At 44.1% G+C, this 15,983-nt stretch overlaps 1 protein-coding gene across 2 annotated transcripts in view; it reads right to left on the reverse strand.

Annotated features, from left to right (window-relative positions):
* Positions 1-8,799, reverse strand: part of FAXC (failed axon connections homolog, metaxin like GST domain containing) — a 77,292-nt gene extending 68,493 nt beyond the window's left edge. The window contains exons 1-3 of one of the 2 annotated variants that reach the window (XM_034962569.4): positions 8,562-8,799; positions 7,953-8,074; positions 1,729-1,864 (exon numbers count right to left, since the gene is read on the reverse strand). In XM_034962569.4, coding sequence (XP_034818460.1) covers positions 1,729-1,864; positions 7,953-8,059 — 243 coding nt within the window. In that variant the 5' untranslated portion in view covers positions 8,060-8,074; positions 8,562-8,799. Of the gene's footprint in view, positions 1-1,728; positions 1,865-7,952; positions 8,339-8,561 lie in introns of those variants that run through there. The other variant, XM_003824363.6, reaches the window with a different exon arrangement.
* Between the last annotated feature and the right edge of the window lie 7,184 nt (positions 8,800-15,983).

Consider the following 15,983-nt stretch of genomic DNA (forward strand, 5'->3'; position numbering starts at 1 on the left):
AATTTGTTTTAAATGAGAAAAAATATCTATTAGAAAGCAGGAAATGAGAAGAAATTTAAAATGAAGTATAGTAAGGAGAAAAATATTAAATAAGATATTAGAAATAAGTTCTAATAAAACAATCATTTCAATACGTATAAATGGATTAAAGTTGCCAATTAAAAGACTCTCCAATTAGATATGAGAGAGAAATAAATACAAAAAGAAAGAGGGCGAGAAAAAGAGAGAGAGAATGAAGAAAGATATCCTAAGCAAATATGAACCAAAAGAAGGCTGGAGAATCTATCTCAATATCTGATAACACAGAATTCAAGTTTTTTAAAAAATAGTACGAGACATCAATGGAGGATACATACTAGAAAACTAAACAAGAGTAAAAGATGTGAACTTTTATATGTACCTAACAATGTAACCTAAAATATATAAATACTCTAACATAAAGCAAGAACTGACAGAATGACAGGAAAGAGACAAATCAACAGATACACTTGAATATTTTAACATGCTCCTTTCAGACAAAAAAATAAGCAGAAATAAAGAAGGTCTAAATAATACACTAAACGTGTTTAAGCAAGTAGATCTATAGAGAGCTCTCTACATCCAAACAGAGAATATGTAATTATTTTCAACATTTTAAAAAAGTAACTACAAACCAGGCTAAAGCTTCAGTGAATTCCAAGGAATCAATATCACAGAGACTATCTTCTCTGACCATAAAATTAAAAATGATAACAAAAATCAAAGCTTAAAATAGTTCCATATGGCTAGAACTTGGTTAAAAATAAAAACATAAGTGAACTTTTAAAAAAAAATACATAGAATTGAATGACTATGAAAACACAGCGTGTTGACTTTGTGAGACACAGCTCAAGCATTACTCAGAGAGAAATATATACCTTTAAGTACATTCCTCTTCCTTATTTACTGCTAAAATGAACAAGTGTTTCCCTGAAAGTCACACAAACAGAACATGGAGTGCTGTGGAAAAGCTCTCACCACATACACAAATATCTACCTCGTGGCCTACTGGGCCTTCTGCCCCCAAGATTCATGAGGGACAAAATACGATGCTGTCAATAAACTAAAACCTAAAGTAAAAAACCACATCAGGCAGTGGCACACCCATCTTTGTCAAGGCTCAGTAGGCCTGTCCAAACTATTAACCAAAGCATACTTTTTTTTTTTTTTTTTTTGAGATGGAGTCTTGCTCTGTCACCCAGACTGGAGTACAGTGGTGCAATCTCGGCTCACTGTAACCTCTGCTTCCCCGGTTCAAGTGATTCTCCTGCCTCAGCCTCCCAGGTAGCTGGGATTACAGGCGTCTGCCACTAGCCCAGCCAATTTGTGTATTTTTAGTAGAGACAGGGTTTCACCATGTTGGCCAGGCTGGTCTCGGACTCCTGACCTCAAGTGATCCGCCTGCCTTGGCCTCCCAAAGTGCTGGGATTAAAGGCGTGAGCCACCGTGCCCAGCCCAAAGAATACTCTGTTAAAGAAAAATATCATGGCGCTGACTCTCTCAAAAGTTTAGACCTTTTTGATCCATCATTATCAACAGACCCTGGAATCAAGTATTTTATTTCCCTCTTACTAAGGATTAGGCACTGCTAGTTTCAGCTCCCATCCCCTCTGGCATCCACTGTGTGAGATGAAATATTCCCCCCTTTAGTTAAATACTCATCCCCTGATACTGATGTCATAAAAAGAAAACATATTTGCACACAAGTACCTGATACGGTAAGTCAGCCATCCTTAAATAAGTTTCCATCTTTAAACAGAAAGGAGATAAACTGGGAACACCATTGTTAGGTCTTGCAAACTGATGCAAAATAATAGCATCTTTAGAGTCAATCTCTTGCTGTTTCCTGTCAAAACCAAAACAGAAATAAAGTACAATCCACATGTTATCCACATTCGGTTCCCTTACTTCTTGAGAGGACCCTGCAGGGTTGTAGCTCCTCAATGAACAAGCAGATCTGTTTGTCACAGGGCCTTACATCACCCAGCACCCAGTTTGTTGAAGGGGCTTACCTCACCCAGCACTCACGGAAGCTTAGTCAAAACTCAAGAGAACCTTACAAACTCCCATGATATTACCATGACCCCACTGGCTCAGCAAAGTAACTACATAACAACCTCCTTCTGTTACCTATGGCCTCCAGGCAGCAAGAACATTTTCTGGTACTGGTCCACCTATTCTCCAGCCGGCTGTATTTACCTGCCAGGGACAAGCTGGATGGATAAAAATGATATTCTGTGCTTGCTGCGTGTCACACATTGTTCTGAGGGTCTCACGGGTCTTATCTCCTTTAATCTTCATAATAACCTTATGAAGTAGGTACTACTGTTATCCACGTTTTATAGATGAGGAAATTAAGGCACAGAGGATTAACTTGCCCAAAGTCACATTGCTAGTTATGGCAGAATGGGCACTCAACCAAGAAGTCAGAGCCCATGTTTTTGGCCATTAGACTATACCATGAAACAGTCTATTCATCCATAAGACCCAGGAATAACAGTGCAGATTTGCTCTGCTATGACCCAAGTCTGTAGGGAATCTGAGACTGAAATTCTGGTCCCTCTTCCCAACTGCCCATGCCCTCACCTAACCCTTCTTTCACCTGTAATGCCATGGAACCTGCCTTCTGGATGCTCTCTCTCTAGCTCTGTCTTCCTTATTTTCTGCCTTCCCAGTATCCCCACTTTTACCACACAGCATGTATTTCAGTACCCCTGCTTTTCCCCTTTCTTCTGTCTCAGCCACACATCCATCTTTTCCTTTGGCTACTCTTTTGGGTGAGAAGGACTTCCCTGCATACAGCTTTTCAATAACCACTACATAATGGAATGAATGCTGGATTCCAAGTCTGGACAACTGGTGTCAAATCCAAGCCCTGCTTCCTACTGGCCACGTTAGCCTAGATCTCTCCACCATCTTCACCTGAAGAGTGAGGACAGTACCAATTCTGTATGGTCTATCATGAGGATTACATAAGGTAATACTGTAACTATTTAGTAAACTATCAAGCATTAAGTAATAGTGGAATTTATCCCCATCCAAAGAGATATGGTCTCATCCCTGCAAGCTCATCATTCCACACAGCCCCACTCATACCCCACTCCTCGGGACCCTTTTGCAATTTCCATCTTCATTTGACCCAGCTGATTTCTAGTCAGATAAACTTCACTCTTCCTTCCCCTTGGCCCTCCCTGAGCCTCTGGTTCCCTCGCATTGTTCCCAGTACAACACCACACCCCCTTCTTTCTACCCAAGCAAGAACAAGCTCTTTGTATCTTCATCACATGGATGCCCACTTCCTGCAGATCCCCATTTAGTAAAACAAACTCTCTTGAAAAGTTTACCACCCAAGGGCCCACTCAACTTCACAGTACAGAATGACTCATTTTGAAAATATGTCAAGTCAAAAAAAAAAATATTTGCTGCTTTCTGGCAATATTCACTATAAAAGAAATGTTTTCATTTAGATGGAATGTTCGGGAAGTCAGGTATTAAAATCAAGAACTCATTTAGACAATGTTCCAAGACAGCACAAACTATAGATCTGACAATTAACTCATTTTGTCCAGTCAAATAATTCCCATCACAAAGTGGTATTTTCATGTAAATTAACAGGCACAAATTTCAGAACTGACAGGAGAGGAGACAAACAAAAAATCCCTGCTCCATCAGCCAGAACGATCTAATTCTAATTGTTAATTTGGGCCATGTCATGGTAAGAATGGAGGCTAATTATCTACCAAGTATATGCTAATGACTTTATATATATTATATATGTTAACTTATTTAATTCTGACAATGACACTTTAGAATGGGTATTGTTATAGTTTAAATTTGGGATATCATATTATACTATTTTATAGTAGATAAGAAAATTGAAGCTCAAAGACGTTAAATAACTTGCCTAAGGAACATCAATTTAAGATTGACTCTGAAATAACTCGTTTCCATGCTCTTAAGCACTTCAAGGTCACCAAAATGGGCAATTCCTCAGTTAATCATATTAAAACTGCCAGTTTGACTTAGACCACTGAAGCCTGAAACTTTCTGATAAAAATCACAGCTAATGATGGCCAAGTTTTATTGAATTTTCACCTTGACAAACTCTGTTCTAAGCATGTCACGTGTTATCTAATTTAATCAACTCTATGAGAAAAGCTACTACTACTATTACCATTTTACAGATGAGAAAACTGAGTCATCAAGAGCTTACTGTCATATCCAAGGTTATGTGGTTGGTTACAGACAGAGTCTGAATTTGAACGCAGACAGTCTGGCACCAGAGCCCTCCCTCCAACATGTCAGAAACTCCTCTCTAATTTAGGATCAGAGGTTTGGGTAGGTTGTTCCCTGTACGGCTATATTTTATAAAGTGATCTTACCATAAGGTTTATATAAGAGGACAGCCATAGAGCATTAACTAGCTAGTTTACTACTATTCCCGGGGCTAACGATACCACAGATGAACACGCCTCTGTATACAGCTGATGATTTGTTAGTTTGCAGAGATCAGATGTTGATTCGCCAACTAAATGCTCTAGAAGAGGCTGAGCCCGTGTGTCAAAAGTGCAAATAAGCACTGGTAATGTAGTTAGTATTTAGTCATTCAATTTACAAACAAAAATTTCCAAAGCCTGATTGAATTTAAGATAGCTGCCAAGCTATCTCCACTCAGGGAAAACAAAGTAGTGTGCTGGAACAATATTTATTTTAAAATATGGTGCTAAAAAACATGGATAAAACCCCAAAAACCTACTTCGGTTATATTCATTAATTAAACTTCCTAAGTAATTCTCACCTGTCAACTTTACTCTTCCACTCTAGAGACACAGTCATAGATTAAGGTTATGTCTATGCAGCAGAAAATCCAAGTAGGCTGGGGAAGAGTTTGCAATAGCCAGAAACTCAGGGTAGTCATTTTAAGGTGTATTTTCTATCTTACATATTTCAGATTTTGTTTTGTTTTCTGCCTAAATTATAAAGACTATTGAAACCTAGATTTCACCTTAAGTGGAGGTAGTTATCATGTAACCTCTAAAGCCTTGGTCTTTGACCTTCCTGCCTGGTTTTTTTCCCTTTGCCCCTCCACTCCTCTTCCCCTAGACGCTGCAAGAAAGGCACCTGATACAGGTCTGTCTTCCCTGAGCAATGCTTCAGTTCTCCACATTTCTCTTCCTTCCTCTTCCTCCAACAAAACGGATTTCAAAGTAGGTACTTTTTTTGAGACGGAGTCTCGCTCTGTCGCCAGGCTGGAGTGCAGTGGCACCATCTCGGCTCACTGCAACCTCCGCCTCCCGGGTTCAAGCGATTCTCCTGCCTCAGCTCCCCGAGTAGCTATAGGACTACAGGCATGTGCCACCACGCCAGGCTAATTTTTGTGTTTTTTTGTTTTGTTTTTTAGTAGAGACGGGGTTTCACAATGTTGGCCAGGATGGTCTCGATCTCTTGACCTCGTGATCCGCCCGCGTCAGCCTCCCAAAGTGCTGGGATTACAGGCGTAAGCTGCCGCGCGCCCGGCCAAAGTAGGTACTTTCTAAGAGGCAGTGGTTAAAAACTGCAGGCTCTGATTTGAATCTAGATCCTACTACTCTTACTGTGTGATCTTGGGCAAGCTGCTTAACCTCCCTGAGCTGCAATTTCCTTATCTATGAAATGAACAAACAACAGTTGTGAGGAATAAATGCAGTCACACATGCAAAGCCCATCCTACTCAGTATTCAGAAATAGCCCTTTTTTATTGTTTGCATTACTTCAGAGCTTTCTAATTCAACTCAAACATTTGTCCAGAAACAAAACTGGCCAAGTATGGTGGCTCACACCTATAAACCCAACACTTTGGGAGGCCAAGGAGGGAGGATTTCTTGAGGCCAGGAGTTTGAGACAAGCCTGGGCAACATAGTGAGACCCCATCTCCACAAAAAAGTTAAAAAAAAAATTAGCCAAGTGCAATGGTTCATGCCTGTAATCCCAGCAACTCAGCAGACTGAGGCCAGAGGATCGCTTGATCCCAGGAGTTCAAGAGCAGCCTGGCCAACACAGTGAAACCCTATCTCTACTAAAAATACAAAAATTATCCAGACGCGGTGGTGCACGCCTGTAATCCCAGCTACTCCGGAGGCTGAGCCAGGAGAATCATTTGAACCAGGGAGGTGGAGGCTGCAATGAGCTGAGATCGAGCCACTACACTCCAACATGGGCGACAAAGCGAGATTCAGTCTCAAAAGAAAAAAAAAAAAAGGAAGAAAAAGTGAATCAACCTAGGATTAAACTCCTTAGTCCAAATAAGCATCCAGTGCTGAGGTATATAGTCCCCTAAATGAGTTAGTAGCTATCTGTGGGCAGAGAGCTCTCCAGTCTCCAGTGACCACACCTGCCAGGGCATGGCCTACTCCGGAGTGGCAGCTGAGCTCCACACTGTTTCTGCAAGGTCATTTAAGCTTTGTTTTAAACTTGGTCCTGTGAAGCCTTCACTCCCTCCACTGCTGAGAAGCCTCATGGTTTGGGATCTCCTCAAAGGCTTTAGACTAGAATACAACTGAGAAACAACTGGGTTACCATTTAAATTACTGCCCAAATGTTTTAGTTCTTTAGGTAGCTTGAAATCTAACTTGAAATACAGTTCTAAAACTAGCACAATTAATAAATAATCTAGAGAGATAATTCTCTTTAAATTTTTTTGTTTGGTTCAGCTAGATTCAAGGCAATGTGTTAAGTGAGAGAATTAAATGTGCAACAAGCTTAAAATAAACTTCCTCAAATATGGCTAAATAATATGAAAACCAATACATTTCTCCAAACCTAAATGATTTCCCACCCTTTCAGAGATGGGAACTATTCAAAATATGTACGTTAGGCCAAATGCCTACATTAGGCTATCACAATAATCTCCTGGGATCCCTGCAGGCTAGTAAAGGTCACCTATCACTGTCTTTGTTTATAACCTATTGTGTAGGATTCCTCCACTGGAATAAGGCAGTGTGGACACATTTCTCTCACTTTAGAAAATACTGGCAAAGAGACATTCTGAGCTATTGAAAACTGGGCTTCTGGTAATCTTCCAGTGACGGAAGGCTCAAATGCATGGAAATTTTAACCATTAATTGATGTATCAATTAGCCAAACGACTGTCTCAGTGCCCTGTGGTATTACTCTACCCAAACAAAAATCTCGTGCCGGCTGGATGTACCAACAGCAGGGGCCTCCATTTTCTGGTATTTCCAACTCAATCTTGTAAACATTCTGCGGCAGCGGATGCAACTGTTTACGGCACTGGGCGACTCCGTGTTGTGCCCAACACACCCATGTGCTAGCCTGTCCTACTGCTCACACAACAATGACATCTAAGCCTGAAGGTGGTGCTTGGCGTTCAATACCAGATAAGCAGAGAACCAGGTTAAGGCTGCATCAGAGCTGCCCACCACTACACTTGGTCATGCATCTTTAACAGGGACCCGCAGATTTCTGGAGCTTTTGCAATTTTTCAGTCTTTTGATGTTGACATTTAGGGAAGGATGGTGAAGAACTAACCTTTAGGTAAAAGATAAGGTTAGCAGTTAATATTCCAGCATTATTACTTATAAACAAGGCATTTCATAAAAGTGTAACCTATTTCTGCAGGGCCCAATTCTATTGTTGCAAACACACTGCACTTAGATCCTCCTAAGGCCATTTCTTAATAGATAACGACAAGTGACCCAGAGCATTTTGGGAGACAAATGTTTTTCCCTCCCAGCACCGGTTTAATTCTCCTTTCAACTCCAAACTGCCCCTCACGGCCAGGTGACCACAAATGCCTTTAGGGAAAGGTAATTGCAGGACGCTTGGGCATCTGGGCAGCGTGACCGAGGGGCTGGCACGGGCCCCTCTCGCGCCAGCCCTGCCCTAGCCAGGTGCCCCTCTCTGCGCCCCTGTGCGGGGCCCTCTCTCCGGCTCACCTAATGACCAGGAGTTCGTGGAGCAGATACGCAGCTGCGGCCAGCAAAGCTCCCCCGGTCAAGTAAAGGGTTTTCTTCCACCAGGGATCGGAGCCCAGCCCTGCCATGATCCCACCGTAATCCTGCAAAGGGAAAGCGATGATGTCCCCATAAAAGGAGAAGGGCTCCTCGGACCCGGCCCACCAGCCGAAGAAGGAGATGCTCTGGTTCCAGCTCAGATCCACCACGCACGGCCTGGACGAAGCAAAGCCAACCCCCCAGTGCATGCTGCGCGGCTGGCTCCGGGCGCCCCTCCCAGGGCCCGCGCCGCCCGCATGGGAAGGGGCCGGCGCGGCCCGGCGCGGGCTCAGAGGCGCGCGGAGGGCGCGGGCGGCGCGGGCGGCGGCGACTGAGGAGGCGGCGGCAGAGGAGGAGGAGGAGGAGGAAGGGCACTGGCCGCGGACGGCGGGCCTGGCCGGCGGGGCCCCAGAGCCCTGGGCGGCAGCAGCGGCCGCCGGCTCCCCCCGCAGCGGCCTCTCCGCCCCGCTCTTTGTGTCGGCGCCTGGAGAAGGCCGCGTGATGTCATTGCTCCCCGGGGCAGGGAAACAGAGGCGGGATAAAGTCACCTACCCCGCGCCCTGCCCCCGCCCCGCATCTCCGCGGTCCGGCCGCCTCCGCCGGGGCCGGATCTGCAGGGCTGAGGCGCGCCGGGCAGGCTCCGCGCCTCCAGGCGGCACGCCCAAAAACCGCTCGCCGCGCGCGGGCAAGGGCGGCGGAGGTGCCTGGAAATGCGGCCCCACCGCGAGGAAGCTGCAGTCGGGGCCCGGATCCCGGTCCTCCCCTACCCCGGCCCGCCCTCCGCCTGCGCTCCAGCCCCTCCCGCGGGCCCCAGAGCAGGGAACGCGCAGGACTCACCTGGGGCGGCGCGGAGCTGCGGGCAGGAGACGCCACCAGGCGGGGGCTGGGAGCGTGGGCCAGGATTAAAGTCGGGAATCAGATTGTTCTGGCCATCAGGAAAGCGCTGCGTATTTGCATAATGTATAAAAACACTCTTATTACATTACACAATTACCTCGGGCTTGACCAGGTGTTCGCAGAGACGAGATGTCTGGTTTGACAAATAACAAAATACTCTACCTAGAGAGATTTCTCTGACAAACCCAGTTCAAGTCTTTTCTCTTTGAAGTCACTATCAGGGAACTCGCTGATACAGGGTTTCGGTTGGGGGACGGGGGTCCCTCTTTTGTTTTAGAAAATCTGTCTAACAACTGTGTGTGTGTTCAGTGTATTTTTTTCCTTTAACTTCATTTATTAAAGTTCATAAGTACAAAGAATAGAAGCTTGTAATATATGCACAGATTTTAACAAGAGCATGGATAGTTTTAAATTGTTTGGAAGAACTGAAAAAGGATTCGGGCCGTGGAGGTTCATCACTCTCAAGGTGGAAGGATGGGTAAAAGAAACCTCCAGGCTCTTGCCTGTGGAGCAGAGATTGAGGCGCAAAAGGACTCCCCCTTTTTTTCCTCTCCTGACACACCCGCCCCTTAGAACAGGCAAGGAGTGTGGTCGTATTGTTAATAAATAATAAATATGGACGTGTCGCCTCAACGAGACGGGGGGAGGGGCTAGTCAGCTGATGCCTAGGCACCAGCATGTGAGACGCCCCAAACACTCCTGGGAAAATGTGACCTCCCAGGAAGAAGTAATGTGTGTGGTTGTAAGTGAAGCTCCCATAAGTAGGTTGCAAGGAGTGAAACCCAACGGCCTCCTGGGGTGACTGAGGTGGTCACCAGCCGGTCTTTCAAGGAGAGAGGCCAGAAGGCTGCCTGGCCTTGTCGGCAAGAAGCAGAGTAGTTAAGTTTGGGACCAAAGCTGCAGTGCTCTGGAAGAGGGAACAAGGAGGGCTGGCACCAGGGATTCTCCATGCTCCTTCTGTGCCCTTCCCACAGAGCACTCAGTCTTTGCTCTCAGTGAACACTGAGCCAATATTTAAAGAATATAAGTTTGATACTTGGGATCACATTATTTGCATATCTAGGTCTAGGCATGGGGATGGGCATAAATTACCTTAAGTGGAAGAATATGGAAGGCAAAAGGGAGAGTCAATCCTGACAAACCTTATGCCCAAAACAAGTTAGAACCCAGAGGAAGTGTAGTATTTTTATCCCAGAAAGCCACTGACTACAATTCACTCTCACTCATAGTGACCTGCCCCACCCACTCATGCAGGCCAGGGGCCCACTGCTGCTTCCTGGTAGTGTCGGACAACTGTTGAGCATCATCTGGTCTCTGGTTCAAATATGGTTTACATTTTTAGAGACACTGCAGTGAACATCTTTAAGAAGCAGATGTGGGCTGGGCACAGGTGGCTCACGCATGTAATCCCAACACTTTGGGAGGCCAAGGTGGGTGGATCACCTAAGGTCACGAGTTCGAGATCAGCCTGGCCAACATGGCGAAACCCCGTCTCTACTGAAAATACAAAAAATTAGCCGGGCGTGGTGACGAGCGCCTGTAATTCCAGCTACTCGGAAGGCTAAGGCAGGAGAATTGCTTGAACCCAGGAGGCGGAGGTCTCAGTGAGGAGAGATTGTGCCATTGCACCCCAGCCTGGGTAACGAGAGCGAGACACCGTCTCAATAAAAATAAAAATAAAATAAAATCCCACAAGAGAAACTAAAATGTCATCTTAATCTGATGCATCTTAAATTTTAACTTTTAGATCCATGGCATAGAAGAGAAAAGATGATTATTGCTAGGGCTGTATAAGATGAAAAGAGGAAGAGTAGACTGAGGAGACAACAAATCTGAGTTGGACAAATATTTGGTATCAGAATGTCAGAACAGGCCGGGCATGGTGGGGTGGCTCATGCCTGTAATCCCAGCACTTTGGGAGGTGGACAGATCACTTGAGGTCAAGAGTTTGAGACCAGCCTGGCCAACATGGTGAAACCGTGTCTCTACTAAAAAAAAAAATACAAAAATTAGCCAGGCATGGTGTCGAGCACCTGTAACCCCAGCTACCTGGGAGTCTGAGGCAGGAGAATCACTTGAACCTGGGAGGCAGAGGTCGCAGTGAGCTGAGATCACACCACTGCACTCTAGCCTGGATGACAGAGTGAGACTCCATCTCAAATAAAGAAGAAGAACCTCAGAACAAACCTTTGGGGAGCAAGGAAAGCAGCTCTAGCTGTAAAGGCACCAACTGATGCAATCCTCAGCCAACTCTTCATCCAAAGACAGACTGAGTTTCAGAGGGAAAAGCTGCTCCACAAAGGGGTGCAAGCCAGCTGTAGAAAGATGGGAGACTCAGGCTCAGGGGCAAGGGACTCAGCCCCAGAGGAGTGGTGGTGGTGGGATAAACTCGGTAGAAAGGAACCAAACACAGCTTGGTTAACAAGAGTTGCTAAGGAGGCTGATTCTTCAAAGAATGGCTCCTCAGAATCCCTAGTGTAGAGCCAGGTCACAGGCTGAAGCCACAGTAGCTATGCAGGGCCTCCCTACTGAGGCTGAAGGTGCAGGAGCTGAGCATGTCTGCACCCCAGCTCTCCTCCTGAGGCTCCTATAGTTAGTGAGAAAATTTGAAGACTCTGGGCACTAGGCTAGGCATCTCTACTTCACCCCTTCTACCACCACCACCACTAATTTTGACAGCTTTGGTGCCGTACGCATGGACATTAGCTCCAAACTAGAGGCAATTTATTTTTCTTTTTCAAGGACTTTTTGTTAACTAACTTTAATTGAGGTATTATAAGACAAGAAAAAAGAAGGAACTAATATTGATTGAACACCTGTTTGTGTTGTATAGTGATTTTTTTTCCAGTAACAAGCTATGTTAGATAAGTATTGTCATTTCAATTTTACAACTGAAAGAAACTAAGGCCCAGAGGGGACAATTAACAAGTTCAATTCCCAGAGTGAGTTGATGATGGATCCAAGCATGTCTTACACCAGCGGCCCTGTGGGCGCTCCACCACCTCCATCAGGGGTGTCCAATCTTTTGGCTTCCCTGGGCCACATTAGAAGAACTGTCTTGGGCCACACCTAAAATACACTAAGGACGGCTGATGAGCTTTAAAAAAAATCGCAAAAAATTCATAATGTTTTAAGAAAGTTTACAAATTTGTGTTGGGCCACATTCAAAGTCGTCCTGGGCCACCAGGTTGGACAAGGTTTTGACCTAGAAGGGTCTCACACCAAGAACAGTGAGTGCTGGAGCGCTGTCCATGGTATTCTTGCTTTACACTATTAGTCTGGGGCTCAGTTTTGAACTGTCTCAACTGAATGACTACAAAGCGTCCAATGCCTGCAGGTTATACTGTCACCTGAAAAAGGTAGCTTCAGATAATTTATTATACGGATATCGGCGTGCCCTGTGTCACGTGGGTCTACAGCCTCACCAAGACAACTGGGTAAGGAGAACTAAATCAGTGTTTCCCAAACCTTAAAGTACATATGTGTCACCTGGGGCTCTGTCATGACGATCAAACAAGAGACAATTAGATCAGAGGCAATTGAGAAGGTGGGTGGTGAGAAAAGTTTAGGAAGTTTTGAGTGTGGGCCTCTCAAACATTACCGTGTATATGAGGATATTATTAAAATGCAAAATTTGACTCAGTAGTTCTGGGGTGGGGCCTGAGAGTCTGCATTTCTAACAAGCTTCCAGGTGATACCAGACCACAGTTTGTGTAACAGTTGTTTATACCACTGGCTTATGAGGAAGATCAAGAACTCTGCCCACCAGGTGTACCCCATGTTAGATGGTTTCTAATCAACCCAATCAAGTCACCACCTTTTATTAGTTTGAACATCATACATTGCAGATAAGTTTGGGGCAGTAGTAGAATGAGAAATAGGAAGAAAATAAATCAAGACTCTAGAAGAACAATTAGAACAGAAAGTAATGTGTATTTCTTCTGAGAGACTGACCCTGATGCCCAAGTGCTGGGAGCTGAGGGAGGAAGTCATGGGGAAGGAGAGATGTAAGGGAAGGGGACAGGAGATAAGAGAGAAGACAGAGAATAGGCAATTTATGATGTCTCTGTTTCACTACCTGGGTGATTAATAATATCATGGAACATTTTTCAGGCACCAATACAAACAGCAGAAACAAATGAACAAAATAATTTACAAATTTAATTTATCCTAATCATCTTTTATCAGAATGATATTACACTTGATGTTTTAAAATCGAGTTTAAGAGATTTAAAGCCTTGCTCTTATAGTAATAAGTGGATGTGATGTGGCACTATTGCTGGTTTTTACATAGTAACATTTACTATGCTATTGCATTAAAATATCTCTATGTTATTCAAATGTAGGTAATTTAATTGATAATATTTCTCTGAATTTTGTTGTAAACTTCTGCTTTCTTGGCTTGATTTATGGAGAGGACATCTCACACCAAGCTACCCACCTGGCATAGCAGAATTCTTTTTTCTTTTTCTTTTTCTTTTTTTTTGTTTGAAACAGAGTCTAGCTCTTTTGCCCAGGCTGGAGTGCAGTGGGGCGATCTCGGCTCACTGCAACCTCTGCCTCCCGAGTTCAAGCGATCCTCCTGCCTCAGCCTCTCAAGTAACTGGGATTACAGGCGCCTGCCACCATGCCCAGCTAATTTTTGTATTTTTAGTAGAGACGGTGTTTCACTGTGTTGGCCAGGCTGGTCTCGAACTCCTGACCTCGTGATCTGCCTGCCTCAACCTCCCAAAGTGCTGGGATTACAAGCATGAGCCACTGCACCCAGCCCATAAGAGAATTCTGAATCCTAACTAACATTATAGCTGGAAGCCAGTCTCTCACCTCTCACCATAAGGTGCTTTGCCTATATACTTTCTGATCCACTGGACTTGAACATTTTATAAACCATTATGCAACTCTCAGAAAGCATGTCCTGTAAGATTAACTTGATGCTGAGGAAAGATATGCAAATAATAACCAGGCTCAGATGAGTGAGAGGCAATTGAGAAGGTGAATCGTGAGAAGTGTAGAACATTTTGAGTTTGAACAGTGTATTAGTTTGCTAGGGCAAAGAACAGAACCCTAAGAACATCATATTTAGAGAATGGGCAAAGAAAGAGGGAAACTGAGAAGGAGCAACAAGTGGGAGGGTGTCAGAGCCACAGAAGGGAATAGGGAGTTTCGAGAAATTTAGGGTTAGGATCAATAGTGTCACATGCTCCCAAAAAGTCAAGTAAAATAAAGTTAGCCAGTAGGGCAGACATTACTGACCTTCGTGGGTGAGTGAGTGCATTTAAGTGTTGCGGAGGCAGAAACTAGCTTGAAAAAATGTTACTGTCAATAGTGTTCAAAGTGTCTGTTTCCTTGTCCTACCCTTACCGTACATGATATTGTTAAATGTTTTGATCCTCCCTAATTTGAAAAAGCAGTGTCTCCTTGTAGTTTTAAATTTGTGCTTCTCTTATTATGTGTAAGGTTGAATGCATTTTTTGGAAAGATGTATTTCTATTTTTTTGTGAACTGCTCATTTGTTTTGTCTTAAGCGTCAAGTCTCACTATGTTGCCCAGGCTAGACTCGAACTCCTCAAGTGATCCCTCCATCTCAGTCTCCTGAATAGCTGAAATTATATGTGCACACCTGCTCCTGAACTATTCATTTTTCACTTGGCATTATTTATATATTTATTTATTTATATGAGCTCTTAATAGAGAAAAATAACTCTTGGTCTATAAATCAAAGTGATGCAAATATTTTCCCCAGCTTGTTATCTTTCCATTTTTTCTTTTTATTTTACATATTTATTATTTTTGAGACAAGACCGCTCTGTCACCCAGCCTGGAATGCAGTGGCATGATTACGGCTCACTGCAGCCTCAACCTCCTGGGCCTAGGTAACTTCATATAATTCCCCGAATTATCAAACGATCCTCCCACCTCAACCACCCCAAGTGGCTGGGACTATAGGCAGGCATCACCACGGCCACCTAATTTTTTTTTTTTTTTGTATTTTTTGTGGAGGTGGGATCTCACCATGTTGCCCAGGCTGGTCTTGAACTCCTGGGCTCAAGCGTTTCACCTGCCTCAGCCTCCCAATGTGCTGGGATTACAGGCATGAGCCACTGCCCCAGTCTCTTTCCATTTTTTCTTCTATGGCTTCTTGATTTTCTATTATAGTTTTAGAGTGGTCTTATCCTCTGAATGGGATGCTCAAATCTATTATTTCAATGTTCCGGGGTGACCTCAAATGCTGGGTTGTATTAAAGAAAAAATTATTCTGATACTTGTTAAAGGCAGTAAAGAAAACCTTTTTCAAGGGACTACTTCAATGGGGCTTTGCAATAGGGGAGAAAGATTGAGCTTAACTCCAAATACAACAAGGAAAAGTGAGGATTTACAGCAAAGTGGCAGGAAGAGGGGAGAAGATGTCAGAGGATGGAGAATTACTATGAGAAGACATCAAGGCTAGAAGGCTAAACTGGCCAACAAGATTCCTGATGAAGACAGCCCTGAGTGATCAGATGCCACATGGGAAATGAGAAATTTGATCAGATACTGAAGGTGATCAAATATCAAGGATGGGAGAATCTGGCTAAACTGACTTAGCAGAATTCTCTCTAAAATTGGGCAATGCAAACATAGACACAGAAGTCCAAATGTTGAGGCTTAGTTGAGAAGAAGGCTTAGTGGAGCCTGACTAAAATTCGGTCAAGGAGAGAGTCTTTGTCAATTGTGACCAGGAAGGAAGAGGCCTCTAGAGATAAGAGTCTGTTGCTGACAAGATAGGACACAGACCATCCACAAGGACAGAGGAGTTATTCATGAATATGGGAAGACTTAGGGAGAGTAGAAGAAAAAAGGTGCTGTGATTGAGGGGTGTGACCAGAAGTGGGAGTTTGGAACAGAGGAGGAGTAGAGGATGGGAGAGCTAGACCTGAAACTTGGAGAAGCATGAGTTTTACCCAAAAGTAATGGCAGTGAGTGAAGAGGACATAAAGCCCATCTCCAAAGTCTGAGGTTCATAGAAAATGTGGGACTTCCTTCGGGTGAAATCATGTCCTCATAGGACAGCAGGTTTCAGTTGAGGTAGGAAGTAAA

Source organism: Pan paniscus, chromosome 5, assembly GCF_029289425.2.
Source record: "Pan paniscus chromosome 5, NHGRI_mPanPan1-v2.0_pri, whole genome shotgun sequence".
Taxonomy (NCBI): Eukaryota; Metazoa; Chordata; class Mammalia; order Primates; family Hominidae; genus Pan; species Pan paniscus.